At 35.7% G+C, this 15,413-nt stretch overlaps 1 protein-coding gene across 1 annotated transcript in view; it reads left to right on the plus strand.

Moving 5' to 3' along the window:
- Positions 1 to 2,563: 2,563 nt before the first annotated feature.
- The window catches only part of LOC123869280 (dnaJ homolog subfamily C member 10-like), a 42,312-nt gene continuing 29,462 nt past the window's right edge, over positions 2,564 to 15,413 (plus strand). Inside the window, exon 1 of the mRNA XM_045912125.1 lies at positions 2,564 to 3,033. Coding sequence (XP_045768081.1) covers positions 2,865 to 3,033 — 169 coding nt within the window. The 5' untranslated portion in view covers positions 2,564 to 2,864. The remainder of the gene's footprint in view (positions 3,034 to 15,413) is intronic.

Below are 15,413 nucleotides of genomic sequence, written 5' to 3' on the forward strand. Positions count from 1 at the left end.
ATCGATATTTAAACTAGGCAATCACAACAAAAACAAACTTTACCATCTTGTTGAACAAATAACTATTGTTAATTAAATTGTATCCTCCAGTGCCAGCCCTACCAAAATAGTTATAAATTTTGCTCGCTTCTTAGAAGCTTTGCCTCTGTTTGCTACTCTATGGTATAACACCATGTTAGTAAATCTTAGTATATTTTTAACCGACTTTAAAAAAAGGAAGAGGTTCTGAATTCGTTGGTATCTTTTTTTTTATGTATGTTCCCCGATTACTCAAAGACGCCTGGACCGATTTGGATTTTTTTTTTGTTTGATAGGGTATACTTTGCAAGTGGTCCCATATAAATTTGGTAAAGATCTGATGAATATCTTTGAAGATGGAGAACAGAACTCCTCAATGGATAAGAGCAAATTCAATTTTTTTTTTAATGTATGTTCACCGATTGCTCAAAGACGCCTGGACCGATCTGGATTTTTTTTTTTTGAAAAGCTAGGTATACTTTGCAGGTGGTCCCATATAAATTTGATGAAGTTCTGATGAATATCTTCTGAGATGGAGAACAGAACTCCTCAATGGATAAGAGCAAATTGCTCGCGATCAGTGTAATTGCTTAGTAAACAGTAGGGTTTTAGCTGGGCATGGCATATTATTATAGTACAGTGGGGCCACTAAAAATTTTGAAATAAAAAATTTTCAAAATAAAAATAAAACCGACTTCAAAAACCACAATAACTTAAATTATTTTTTACTTTTTAGTGTTTGTGATTTTGAAGTCGGTTTTATTTTTCTTTTGAATTTTTTTTATATTTATTCTGGTATTCTGCTTTCTTGGATATGGATCCCTCTTGGGTATCCCCATTTCTCTCTGTCTTTGGTACTATCAAGCTAATTTTCTCTCGCGATTTGCACAATAGCATTAGACCAACGCGTCTTCGGTCTACCTACCTGTCTTTCTTTCATCTGTAAAAATCGATACAATATGACCATTTGCATTTCAGTTTTAGGGCATGTCTCAAGGTGTCTGTAGGCTTTGTCTTTTTTCTTATGTCTTCAATTCTCACTTTGAATATTTTTTGCTTAATTTATGCACCTTGCCATCGCCCTTTAGTCACTATTTCTTTTTATATTCTTTGTCTGGACCCATGTTTGGCTGGCATAGGTAAGGCATGGCAGGATGCATGTATCTATAACGGATCTTTTAAGATGTACTGGGTAAGCTCCTTTCATTCTTTCCTTTTGTGCCCAGTAAAACAAGCATACTCGGGCTACTTTGAGAACCCATTAGCAGCTAACAGCAAGGCCTGGACTCAAATTTTTATATGTGGAAGCTGTATTTCCTCGTTGCGTTTATGAGCAAATAAGAATAGTTAACTACTTTTACTAAAAAAAAATTTTATAATTTGGCGCAAACCATCTAAACACCATGATGATTATTATTTCTGCATTGTGAATATTACCAGAAGAAACAGCAAAAAAAATTGTTCCAAGCGGCTCTATTGTAACTTGCAGTCTTCTAAAACAGGTTTTATTTATTATTATTATGTAAAATAGTTTTTGATTTATCGCGCAAAATGTAGAAAAAAATATACAATAAGTCAAAAACTGAAAATCTGACATTTTTTTTAAAATTCCAAGGCGAAAATATACTTAAGAGTTTATTAATAGGAATCGAGAGTTTATGCACTAGATAGAGTTCGTTTATTCACTGAAATTCCCAGTTCATTTACTGGCAATTTATCCTTTTGTTAAATAAAATAATTTATAATAATTAATACCACGCATTTTTTTGCGTTTTTGATATTTAAATAATTTAAGAGTGTATACCTACTGTGTATAGACACAGATAAAAAAAAATATAAAAATTATATATAGAACGATTCTCATAAATCTTAATTTTAGGTCAAAGTCAGGGTAGTCCTTATTCGTTCATGTACTGGATCTTTTACCCTCCTACGTCAAAATACTAAAAGTCCGCGTAAATTTCGCAGATTGAAATGTCTGCTTGATTAATTGTCAATAGAGGGTCATGACATGTCAAAATTGCTAGTTTGAAGGTGAAATCGTCAATGTCATTCGCATAGGTTTTCCTCTTAAACCTGATTTTTTATTGTCTATTGATTTTTTTTAATCTGTTTCTGTTCTACTTCTTCTTCTGCAGGACCATAAGGATCATAATTCTCACTAATGAGTACGGGGCTCCTCTCAAAATGAGTAGGTATTTAGGTTATAGTCTACCACGCTGGCATTATGAAGAAAACCCGAAAACTTAAAGGTAAGTACGTGCCCGGGATCGAGCCCCAGAACCACCGAGTAAGCGCCCGACGTTTTAACCACACCGCTATAAATGCAAAAACGAATATGTCTGTCTCCTACCTACGTTTTAACTCGATGAAAGGTACAAATAATAGCTTGCATCCCAGGGACGAACATAGGTTACTTTTTGCTATGGAAAAACAAAGAGTTCGTACAGAACCAGGTAAATATAAATCGGCAAATGGAACCCTAAAATTAATCGAGAAGCTCAAGCCAGGAGTCAGGTAAGGACTGGCTTGTCGTAAGCTGCGTAAGTATGGCGCCTCAGTACATGATTCATTGCCATATCGAACGAATGTGTTGAATATTAAAAATTAACAAATAAAAAAAATTGAAATAAGACGCCTTTATGCGTTTTTAATATTACCTATTAAAGCTAACTGAATTTTAATTAAAAAAATATTTTATGCTAATTTAAAAAAAAAAAATGTCTTTTTTACGTTTTAAAATAATTAAGTGATTATAATAACTATTATTATTAGTTCTCGACAGTTATTTAAAAAAATAGTCTTTTAAAATCAAGTTTTTTGTCAAATAAAGTGTGAATAGAAAAATGTCTAGTGCATTAGCCTTATTGCAAGGCTTGGGCCAAAAGGTACGAGGGAGGGAACAAAAACTCAGTGAGTGCCGAACTCTTCAGATAAATATGCCGCAACCTGTCAACGTGAATATAGAATTTAAGGACATCACTATGGAAGTGTCTACGGGATTTCTAAAAAAAAGTAAGTGAACCATAAATGAAAAAATATCTAAAAAACTTGTATTTAGGTAAACCAGTATATAAATCTGGTATTAAGTGGCTTATCCTACAAACATAGGTCTATGATATAAATGGAGTTTAGTCAACTTATACCTACCTACCTAATTACAAAAAAGCAGAGCCCAAAAAGCAGTGTATTTAATGTTTCAGGTTTCACTTAATATTATGTGAGCTTCGTAATAACCATAACTTTTAAATGCCTGAACAGATTAGCATGTAAATCATCCTGAGTTACACTGGCTATTTTTTTGTTTTTGTTGAAAAAATTCAATATGATCGCTGTTACCAACATTTCTAAATGAAAAATTACTTTTTATCAAGGCACCTACATAATTTTGGCAGGGCAGTTAATTAAAAACACAATTTTTAAATTTTTTATTTACGACTTATTTTTTATCTTGTGTGCAATAAAAAAGTTATATCTATCTTACACATTTTTGCTAGCAATAAAATATAAATATTTCCCAAATTACAAAAAAAAACATTCGAGGGGGAAAAATGACGAGCTGGCGAACAAAACGGTGTAATTATGTATCCGACAAAAATACTTACTTTATTTTAAATCCGAACTTTTTTGACCCACTGCAGTAGAGGTACAAAATACTCTATCTAAACTAATTTTCAAACAAAACGGCCTAAACTTGTACTAAACTGGAATCCAAAGTTCATGATGTCGATCGAAACGGCAGCTTTCATTTAGTTTTTTAATCCTCCTATAGACAGTATTAATTGTACATTATTTTGTTCGCCAGATCCTCAAATTCTCTGACATTTTATCTATTAGGTACCTACCTACTAAAAATATTTATAAAGAGGTAAAGTTTGTAAGCTTGTTTGTGGGAAGTAATCTCTGGAACTACCTACCGAAGTGATTTTGATAGTTCTTTCACCAATAAAAAGCGACATTCTTCCTGAGTGACAGAGGCTATATTTTATTTTAAGCACCCGTGCGAAGCCGGGGCGGGTCGCTAGTATTTTTTAGAGTTTAATTTAATTTTGTAGACGATCTTAAACATTAAGTAGGTACCTAGAGGTAGTACCTACCTATGTACATGAAATAAACAATTTTCAAAATTCCCTTTTAAACCTTTTGGCGAATAAAAGGGTTAAAGTAGGGAAAGGGATAAAATATCTAAAGCAGCCCGAGCAGCCCTTGGTACATCACAATTTCAGACCGACATTGAGCTATAGTATATAGGGGTTCACCAGTTCATAATTTCATATCTTACTTTGAGGTAGATAGGTATATTATACCTATAGATATAAGTAAATTGTAGTTCGCAACTTCAACAAATTGATAAACCCTTTTAAATAAGGCAAAACTTATTCTATTGAAATACGTATTCCCTATAATATTATGTCGATATTTGTCCTTTGGAGTGTATTATGTAATTGACCTAAGTGCAGTGTATATTTTATTATGTAAGTCAGTACAGTGTAATCAAGAGATGTATTGCGCGGGATTGGAATCAAAATAATAAAATCTAAATATTTTTTATTCAATTAAACTTTTACAGGTAGCTACGAGTATTATAAGTCCATGGTACCAATCTACTTTTTAATCTTCAAATGCAAGATCACTGGTCCGGAATGCCTTTCCAATGTACCAACACAATATTTCTATTTTCGAAATTTAGATAGGTGCCTCTACATAAAAAAGCATAATACTTACAAACGAAGATTATGTATCTAAATAATAAAAGAGCGTGGATTTGATTTGCAGTTCACTCTAGATGCTAGCAATACATGCGATTGCATTTACCTAGGTACCTAAGAATAAAACATACATGACTAAAATGACCTAAATACGTACTTACTGTAAACTGAATTTTAGAAAAGAGCAACCGCTGAGTTTCTGGTTCTTTACAGCAAGAAGGACATGTCGAACCGAGTGGTAGATTCACTTGACGATTCAATCTTTAATCAAAGAATTCTATCTTTTCCGATTTACTATAATTAATTCCATTACGAAACATGAGTAAGTATAATTTCCGCGTCCAGAAAAGGTTATCAGCTATGTTTGTCGCAATCAAACCGGTCAATTTACTGCTAATCTCGCAAACAGCTAACTTAGCTAGCCTAGTAGGTATAATAATATAACAGTAAATAGTAAAATGCAGTAAACATTTTAATATTGTGTTTTAGGGTTTCGTACCTCAAAAAGAACCCTTATAGGATTACTTCGTTATATGTCTGTCTGTCCGTCTGTCGTGCCTGTCAATAAAACCTATAGGGTATTTCCCGTTGACCTAGAATCATGTTTGGCAGGTAGCAATGTCTTATAGCACAAATGTATAATTCGAAAACCGTTAATTTGGGTTACATTACAAAAAAAATTAAAATGTGTTCTTGAACTAATAATACTGTTTTCAATTTTCAAAGTAAGATAACTATACCAAGTGGGATATCATATGAAATGGCTCTACCTGTACATTCTAAAACAGTTTTTTATTTATTTTTGTGCATAATGGTTTTCTATTTATCGTGCAAAGTATCGAGAAAACCCGAGCACGGAACCCTCGGTGCGCGAGTCTGACTCGAACTTGGCCGGTTGTTTAAAGTATAACGCATCATCGCCATCAACCAATAGACGTGACGCGGACGCTGCTGCTAGGTTCATCGCCAAAATGGTGAAAATCAAGTTGATTTAAAACAACAACCACAGGTCCAACGTAAATTGATATTGGCTGAGGTCAGTAGGCACGTTTAGCAGGCTGTTATATTGCTTTGTAAATTACTAGATTATTATAATCATGAGAAGTCATTTGTCATATTGTCATTAGTGAATCAAATTGTAGTAAATCATGCTTAAATATCAATTTTCGCGCTCGTATAGCCGTGTTTCCGGTTCCGGTGGCATTCAAACACGTTTGCTGCCTGTTCTTAGATTTTAGGGCGCCTGTCCACTGAAACGGAGCGGAGCGGAGCGGAGATGAATTAAGCAGATCAATCAGACTATTACTTAATACCTAAATGATTGAATAATCCTGATTGGTCGACTAAACATATCTCGCTTCAGTTAACATTAATTACACTCCGCTACATGCGATGTGTGACCTAACCTAATATTACATATTTAGTACTCGCTGATACCCGCGACTTTGTCTGCGTAGATTTAGTATTTTTAAAAATCCCGTGGATTTATTTTTATTTTATCGAATAAATACTCCGTGGTATAGGTACTTTACTTTAAGTGTACCTAGTGATGGTTAGCGATGCCTAGTGATATAGGGATATATAAAAGACTAGCTCATGCTCGCGACTTCGTCCACACGAATTTCAAACCTCTTACCCCCTATTTTACCCCCTTAGGGGTTGAATGTTCAAATAACGGATGTCTACGTCATAATATCTGCATGCCGAATTTCAGCCCGATTTGTCCAATAGGTTGAGCTGTGCGTTGATAGATTAGCAGTCAGTCAGTCTGTCACCTTTTCCTTTTTTACATTTTGAATATAGACCTCCACTATGAAAGGATTTTCAAGAAATTCAACCCGCGTGAAGTCAGGGTCGGTAAAAATAATAAAATGGAAATTAAATGATACGAAGAAATTGACTGTGATAAGGAAAATCCAAATGGCTGCACCCATTAATTTACCAGAGTTAAACATGAAGTGCGATCAAACTCGACGCGTGTCAGACGTGTTTGTCAGTTCTTGAGTCAGGATCAAATTCAGCGAAAATCGAGAGCAGAAAGCAACATAAATTAAACTGTAATGCTATGAGAATAAGTCTACTTTTACAATAATTAGCTGTGATGGGTCACTGCCCATCGGCGCGGGCGGCAGTTGCACGCCAGTTCTATACTTATTTTCTGATTTTTGTGGGAAGTGGGATAACATGCCACGTTTAGGTACTTACTAGGGCTTCCAATACTCCCAGTATTGGAAGGTCATTTCTGTCACAGAACTGACGTGTTCTGGAGTAGAAACCACGTACGGGACGTATCTGGTATGTGGAGCGTAAGACGACCTCCAATCCGCTGGTCCGATGACCTAAAGAAGATAGCGGGGAGCAGGTGGATGAAGAAAACGCGGGACCGTGTTTAATGGCGCGCTCTTGGAAAGGCGTATGTCCAGCAGTGGACCAATACAGCCTGATGTAATAGTTCCGTATAGGAACTTATTTTATACGGCAACATTTCTTCAAAAACCATATTTTTTTTTTAATTTCATTTTTTTTTACTAACCAATACCGGGGTCCCAGAAGTCTGCCTTTCGTACTTGGTGAGCGTGGTAAGATATGTGGTCCAAAGTGCTTTTCATTCTGAGACCCGTCCTCAGTCGGGGGCTGGCGATGAGCTGATGATGATATTGATGATGATGATGAGATCGAGATAATAGTGATGACTAGATACTTCGCGCAAAGTAGCACTCTTGTCAAAGTCCAGAATCCTGGCGTGGCTTTATGTAACTAGTCGCAATTTTTTGTCGCCGCTGATTACATTATAATGTTATTCGGAATAATATACATAATTATGCTGTTCTAAAAATGATTTGCTCATGCGTGGCATTTACCTAGTTATTATGCTAATTGGAATATGCATAATTACATGTCAGAAACTCTCGAAAGTCAAGTGTGTAGTTCAATAATTTTATTTATGTAGATATTCTGATGTATCCCAGTGTTGGACAATGTCCAAAGCAACCTCAAGTCCCAAAATTGGCCTTTGAGGCCGCTTCTTCCATTTACCTACTTATCACACGAATACTCGAAAAAAGGAGTGTAAGCAATGTTTTTTGTATTTATGTATGTTGGTGTGTGTTTCTTTATTCCACCATACTAAATGCTTAATTTGGATGTATGTGGTATCGTTAGAATCCTTACGTTAACCCGAATGCTACTGATTTTGAATTATTTAAAAAAAAGTTGTTGAATTAGTCGCGCCAATGATGCCTCGACCTGCCTCGATGTTTTCTGTCTTTTTTGGCACCCAACTGTTGCGACCTTTACCCACAATCGTCAGACATGCACCACAAGTTTGGCCTAGAGTCCAAACCACAGTCACGCTTCGATTTCAGGAAAACATCGCGAGGAAATTGTTTTATTGATGCAGGATGCCTAAAAGTTCTCCATATTGTTCTCAAAGGTGTGAAGTTTGCCAATCCGCACTTGGCCAGCGTGGTTGACTGTAGCCTAAACTTTTCTGATTCCGAGATAAGACCCGTGCTTACTTTTTTAATTGTTTAATTGGCCGGCGATAGGTAGTTGATGTAGTCAGGAATCGCAGCAGTATAATTGGATAGGATTTTGATAGATGTCAAAATTTAATTTAGTGACTAACCCGCGCCGTAAGGTGCTAAGTAAGTATTGCAGTTGTTTCCTCAATCCTGAGAAGAAGGGCCTTGACACCGGATGGACGAATAACAAATTGACCCTATAAAGGGTTCCGTTTTTCCATTGTGTGCCACGGAACCCTAAAAACAGCTTTTTAAGGCCGTCCTCAGTGTAAAAGCAGTTCACCTTAGAACGATTTAACTGAGGCTAAGGCGTTATAATATTGTGGTCTATGGAACCAAAATAATATTTGATTCATATTTCATAGTAAAATTCCACGATCAATTTTTAGACTTGCCCTTACAAAAATTTAAAAATCCATTTTTTATGTAAGCAGTCAATTTTTTTTACATTTTTACAAAAAATGTAAAAAAATGTCTTATATTTTGTGGTTTAGCACAGAAATATTTATTGTCCGTAAATATAGTAACTTTTATAAATTAGGTAATAACATTAAATAATAATTATTATTCTAATAGGTAATTTATTACCGATGAAATATTTGCCAACCCGTAACGAGCAGGGGCAATCAATTGCCCCTAGCCCTCTTAACCTTTTCTATCAGGCGCATTGGTCAATGTTATCGCACGATATCACGAGCTATCATTGCCCAGCCATATTATAACAACTAGCTGATGCCCGCGACTTCATTCCCGTGGATATAGGTTTTTAAAAATATCGTGGGAACTCATTGATTTTCCGGGATAAAAAGCAGCCTCTGTGTTAATCCAGGGTATAATCTATCTCCATTCCTCAGCCAAATCCGTCCAGTAGTTTTTGCGTGAAAGTGGACCCAAAAAGAGGGGTGTTATAAGTTTGACGTGTGTATCTGTGTATCTGTCTGTGGCATCGTAGCTCCTAAACTAATGAACTGAGCTGGCTTGATCGAGAGTGTTCTTAGCTATAATCCAAGAAAATCGGTTCAGCCGTTTGAAAGTTATCAGCTCTTTTCTAGTTACTGTACCTTCACTTGTCGGGGGTGTTATTTAATTTACACTAGTTAATGTATGTGCTTATTAAAGTCGGGGTTTTTTTTTAAGTTCGAAGCGAACTTCCCTCTTTGTTGGTTACGAGTATGTAGTCTAAACGCATTCTATGCTACGAGTATGTAGGTGTGTTCCACTTCTGATCTTTCCTCATAAATCTATGAGGAAAGATTAGAAGTGGAACACATTAGTTACCTACATACAAGTTGATAGATAAAAAATATGGAATGTGGAATAGAGTGGATGGAAATTGGAATGGAAAATATAATATGGTTATTTACTTTGGGTCAACCACAGGGCACCTATGAATTAGTTAATTGAGGAAATAATCGTAAAACTTTTATAGTTTTTCTTTTTGCAACTATATTTATTATAATACCTACGCAAATATTGTTATTCGTAGATAATACCTATTGAATATGTATTTATGTAAAGTTACAGTATGTTACTCTTTTTCTTAATTTTTAATTAGGTGCTTTGCTGATTTTAGTTTCCATTTTGATTGGATTAAAATTAAATAAAGTCATGTAGTTTTTATTGTATATCATGAAATACGATATTGATAAAATTATTTCTTTTTTATCTGATCAAGTTTTTAATTTGGCATTTAATTTATTCTTTAGGTATATATAACTATAAAAGAATAATTTACTTAATAGTTTTTATATGACTGCCCAAAAAAGGAGTGTAATGTTTTCAGGGTTCATGTATCTGTTACCGGATATGTATTAAATTCAGTAATTCTATAGAAAACCTAGTCACTACCGGGCTTGTTTTGGCAAGGTATAAAAGATGTTTGAGAATTGTAGAATTGTATGGAACGCCTAGGTAAAGTATGAAATTAAAAAAATATTTTATGGAATGCTTAGGTATTGTATACAACACCAGAGTATACAATTAGCAATAACATACCATCTATCTGTAAGTTTCTTTATTGCATCATAACTTCTAAATGCCTGCACAGATTAATACAATATGGGGTACCGTTAGAATCCTACCCTCCCCGACTAACGCTGGCTATAAATTATTTGGAAAAAAACAATATGGCCGCTGTCGTACGCCTACCAAAATTTTTTAAATTGAAATTTTTTGCTTTTTAGTTCGTTTATTGGCAGATATTTTTTTAATTCGTTTTAAAGTGAAGCAAGTGAAATCACTGAATCTACGCAATATAGAGGAAAATGCAGAGTATGAGATATTATGATGTTATGATACTATTGCCTATAGGCCCGTGGTTTTCTTGAATAGCACTTTAAAACTTTATCTATATTCAAGGAAAAATTCAGCTTTTTCAACCTGCGGTTAAAAGAAAAAAAACATGCGGTTGTCGCCGCGTAGTATTGCTCGTTTACTGCACTCTCGTGTTCATTATTAGCGAGTGTGAACTTAATTTACTAGGCAACAACTGTCAAATTCCGCGCAATAACCTAACCGCGCGGCTGCCGCGCGTTATACACGCGGTCACCGCGCGTTGTCCACGCGGTTGTCCCGATGCCACTTTGCTCATCTAATTTAAAACATAGTTTATTTAACAAATAGAGCTCATTTTGCTATAACAGCGTGGTCTGTAGAGTGTAGACCCGTGCATACAGTGACCGCGCGGCAAGCGCGTTGCTTAGGCTGAAGAAATTCGTATCACATAAATGCGCGTAAAATGAGCGTTTTTTTAAGTAGAAAAATCCGAAAAATCTAGCACAGTGGCCATGTGTGAATCTCCAGACGACATTTGAGTAACTGATCAAACAAAGTTGATTACCACAGACGGTTTGAAGTCACAGACCACCATGTTTGAAGTTATTGTTTCTCTGCTCTTTCAATTTAAATCGTAGTTGTCAAACAAATAGAGCGTCTTTTCCTATACCAACATGGTATTTAGATGCGTGCTTGTATCACAGTTGAAATTCGTCTCCACTTCGTCTCATATAACTCGTCATAAAAATGCCCACGCCTTCTCGAAACATTATTATGTACACTAACCTTCGCCTGTAATTTCGGAAAATCCTTTCTACCTTATACGTACATTATAAATTATTGTTAGGTAGGTGTTAGAAACGATATTGCACTTGCACGGTCTGAGCTGTCAGTGTAAGTCAATAACATAACGGTAGGTATTATACTAGGTAACCTAAGATTAAAGAACCTAATAGTCTTAGGTAGGTATAGGTACAACTACTATCTTCCAACAAACAACATAATTGTTAGGTATCAAATGACTACACAAATGGGTATTTTTCTACATTAGAATTTAATTATTTCCATATATTAATGTATGCATTCCACAATAGTATTTAAAAGCAAAACTGGTTTTTTGTTGATTTCCTCTAAACCTACCGTTCATTAGTAGATTTTTATTGGGTTCTTTCCCGTCGGTCTTTTTTTTTAATTTACGTACAAAAATACGGAAATTAAAATCAATGTCAAGTCAATGCAATATGCAATTGTATTGCAGCAAAGTAGAGAAAGATTTTTTTTATTCACTATAATTAGAAACTACTTACTATTATTTTTAGGTATAATCAATTTTCGTAAAGCAATTGAACCTTTAAAACATGTAAAACCTTGGTAAAAAAAAAGAATTGTTAAAATCGGTTCAGATTTGACTAAGTTATTAGAGTAATGTCTACAAAAATCTTGATATTCGCTATCCCTAACGAACCCTATTGATGTCGGGATTAAAAATATCCTAAATTATTAAGTTAAACGAAGAATGGGTACTAAATTAACTATAAGTAGGTAGTTACCTACCATAGATTTAAATATTTGGATTTCTGTAGTACCTACCTATGCTAAATTGCATTCAAATCCGCTGTTTGCGTTGTGTCATGGTTGTGTCCACAGAAATCCAAATATCCTAAATCTGTGGTTGTGTCCATGTTGTGTCACCCTGTGAAACGTGCACAGGCAGGCCGGCAGACAGACAGACAGACAAAAAATAAAAATAAAATCTATTTTGGACTAGAGAGTAGAGACCTACTAGGTACTTCCTCCGATTGAAATCGAAATATACGTAATAATATTATTAAGTTTTCAACCCCCGACCCAAAAGAGGGGTGTTATAAGTTTGACGTGTGTATCTGTGTATCTGTCTGTGGCATCGTACCTAGTTCCTAAACTAATGAACCGATTTTAATTTAGTTTGTTTTTGTTTGAAGGGTGGTTTGATCGTGAGTGTTCTTGGCTATAATCCAAGAAAATCGGTTCAACCAATGACTTTCTAAGCAAGGACATCGCACTAGCGCGCAAAACAAGGGACCAAGTAAGTGTGCTTATACTCGGTGTAAGCACACTTTCTTCATTAGTCGCATGTTGACTGCTAAGCTGTCAAGATGCCTAAATGCGCGATCAAAAAGTGCCGAAATAATACGTTAACGACGCAGAAAAGAGATGGTGTGACTTACCACCGGTAAGTTAATTTTATTTACGTAATATAACATGCGAAAAAGTGTAAAATACTTAGTAAAACCATTGAAAACACTAGAAATATCTAAAATTATTTACAATGTTCCCATTCCTTTCTCTCACGCACATCGGAAAGAGACAGATGGAAGGGCGCGTCACGAATGTCGGAAAAACAAAACTGTGGAGTAGCTTTTTTTTGTTCAATGTAAAATCTATTGGCCATTATTGTATCACATTTATTTTATTATCTTTTGACGACCTCCGGTGCGCAGTGGTAGCGCGGTGGATTTGTATGACGAGGGTCCCGGGTTCGATTCCCGGCTGAGCCGATTGAGATTTGCTTAATTGGTTTAGGTCGGCTGGTGGGAGGCCTTTGGCCGTGGCTGCTTACCACTCTACCGCCAAGCGGTTTAACGTTCCGGTACGATGCCATATAGAAACATCTATAACGGGTATGGATTTTACCCCACCCCTATAAGTTAGCCCGCTACTACCGTAGACTGTATCATCACTTTCCACCAGGTGTGATTGCAATCTAGGGCTTTTTATTTTTTTTTAATATAAATCATCCCACGTAAAACCATATACATATAACTAGTAGCGCGCGTGAGTTCGCGGCCCGCAAGCGGACCGCAATTTTTCTGCTCATCAAGTTGAATTTAGGGTCCTGATCATTTTTTGCCAAGAAACCACTCTTCCATCTTTTATAATCTTCGAGATAGACACCGGCGAAATTTGTATGGCCGCCATATTGAATCCGCCATTTTGGTTTTATTTTTCAGCTCCCTGTCTATTGGATGAAGTTCTGAGTTATTAAAGATAGGTGGGGGGTGCTCGAACAAATGTGTTCGAGCACCCCCCACCTATCTTCAATACCCTGACCGTGCTCCTCACCGAAATCCTCAATCATCAGCTCTATCCATATTTTTCCTCCGAATCATTTTTTGTCCTCTATACGAAACTATCGGTAAAAAAAAACATACAAAGAGGTGATCAAATGAGTCAGTCAGTCAGTCAGTCAGTCAGTGAATCAGCACGAGCAGATATAGTATAATAGTTATATAGTATAGATATAGTATAATAGTTTCATATTTACAAAAACGAAAAATCTCTCAAAGAAATAACAAAAATTAATAGTGCTACACTACTCCATTCCATATTTGTTCAAGTTTGCTTCTAAAATCACCTTATTCAGCTTCGAGTGCTTATCGATTTACATTGCGGCTTAATCACTGAGGTTAGTTTACAGGACTTGAATGTTAGCGGGAATGTATAAATGGAGCAGTTGAAGCTACATAAGGTGAATTTAGAAACGTGTGCCATGTTTGGGCTCTTGTGTTGTATGCCATGATGTGTCCATGCTTAGAAAGTCATTGGGTTCAACCGTTTAAAAGTCATCAGCTCTTTTCTAGTTACTGTAGCATTCACTTGTCGGGGGTGTTATAAATTTTAATCTACACTTGTATTATGAGTAGACAAATAGTTATTAGGTAATAATCGCTATAAAATTCATAACTAATTGCTTCGTGTACCTAATGCCTATATATAATACACGTGGGTATTATTAATAACGAATTAAAATGCGCATTTTGCATAGATCATCGATGGCATAGATATCTTAGTACTTAGGTACCTACTCGTCTACTCGTAGGTACAGTATGTGAAGTGTTATATAATAATAATTAACACTATATTAAAATTTGCATTTTATTTAACATTAATATATGAATCCTATATGAATGAATATATAATCCTGGTAGATTCGTCATTATCAATCCATCGCCGAACCACTGCAACGCCACACGCCAAATACGGTTTCACACACTTTTTTTTATGCTGATGCTAATCATGACTAATACTCCCCTTTCCCCTCCAATTAAGCGTGAAGCTTAAGCCAGAAGTGGGTAAGACAATAATGCAACGGGTGGGGTTTGAACCGCCGACCTTTCGGAATTTAGTCCGCTCCTCAACCGTTGAGCTATCGAGGCTTTGAGAGCATTCTCTCAGGGTGAGATTTATAGAGCGCACTTTGACTTTGCAGACTTAATGAGTTAAAACGAGACAGATTTATGTAAGAGATATACATCTGTCTCGTTTTAACTCTTTCTTAAGCCTAAGCAAAGTCAGAAGTTTTAGAAGCGGCTCTTTATGTAAGTAGATCTAACCATCAAAGTCATGCACTCTTCCTCGCGATGTTTTCAAGTGATATTTGGGTATATTTAGCCCCATAAACTACCGCTGTACAAAACATCACATCATTGTATTACTAGAGTCCAAGACCCTATTGTTTATTGTTCAGTGACGAGATAGTAATCTATTGTTACGGCCTTCGTATAAAGCAAATAGAAACAAACTGCGTTTACTCTACTGTACCACGGTAATGGACTGTACATCAGTGTCATGGCTACTTTATTGATTTTAATGATGCTATCACGTTTTTACCGAATGGCTTTATCTGGGACTGTGGTTTTACGATGGATATTAAAACAAGACGAAGTTAAACAGCACAAAAAGCGACATTGACTTCGAGTGGCCTATTTACGGGACGTTCGTTGACCTTTAGCATCAGCCAGATGTTTTATATGCAATATATTGTGGACTTGTATCGTGTGATTCTAGTTGCCCGTCACAATTTATTTTTCATTTTTTTATTCTGATACAAGTTAATCCTTGACTGCGA

This window comes from Maniola jurtina, chromosome 11, assembly GCF_905333055.1.
Source record: "Maniola jurtina chromosome 11, ilManJurt1.1, whole genome shotgun sequence".
NCBI classification, from domain to species: Eukaryota; Metazoa; Arthropoda; class Insecta; order Lepidoptera; family Nymphalidae; genus Maniola; species Maniola jurtina.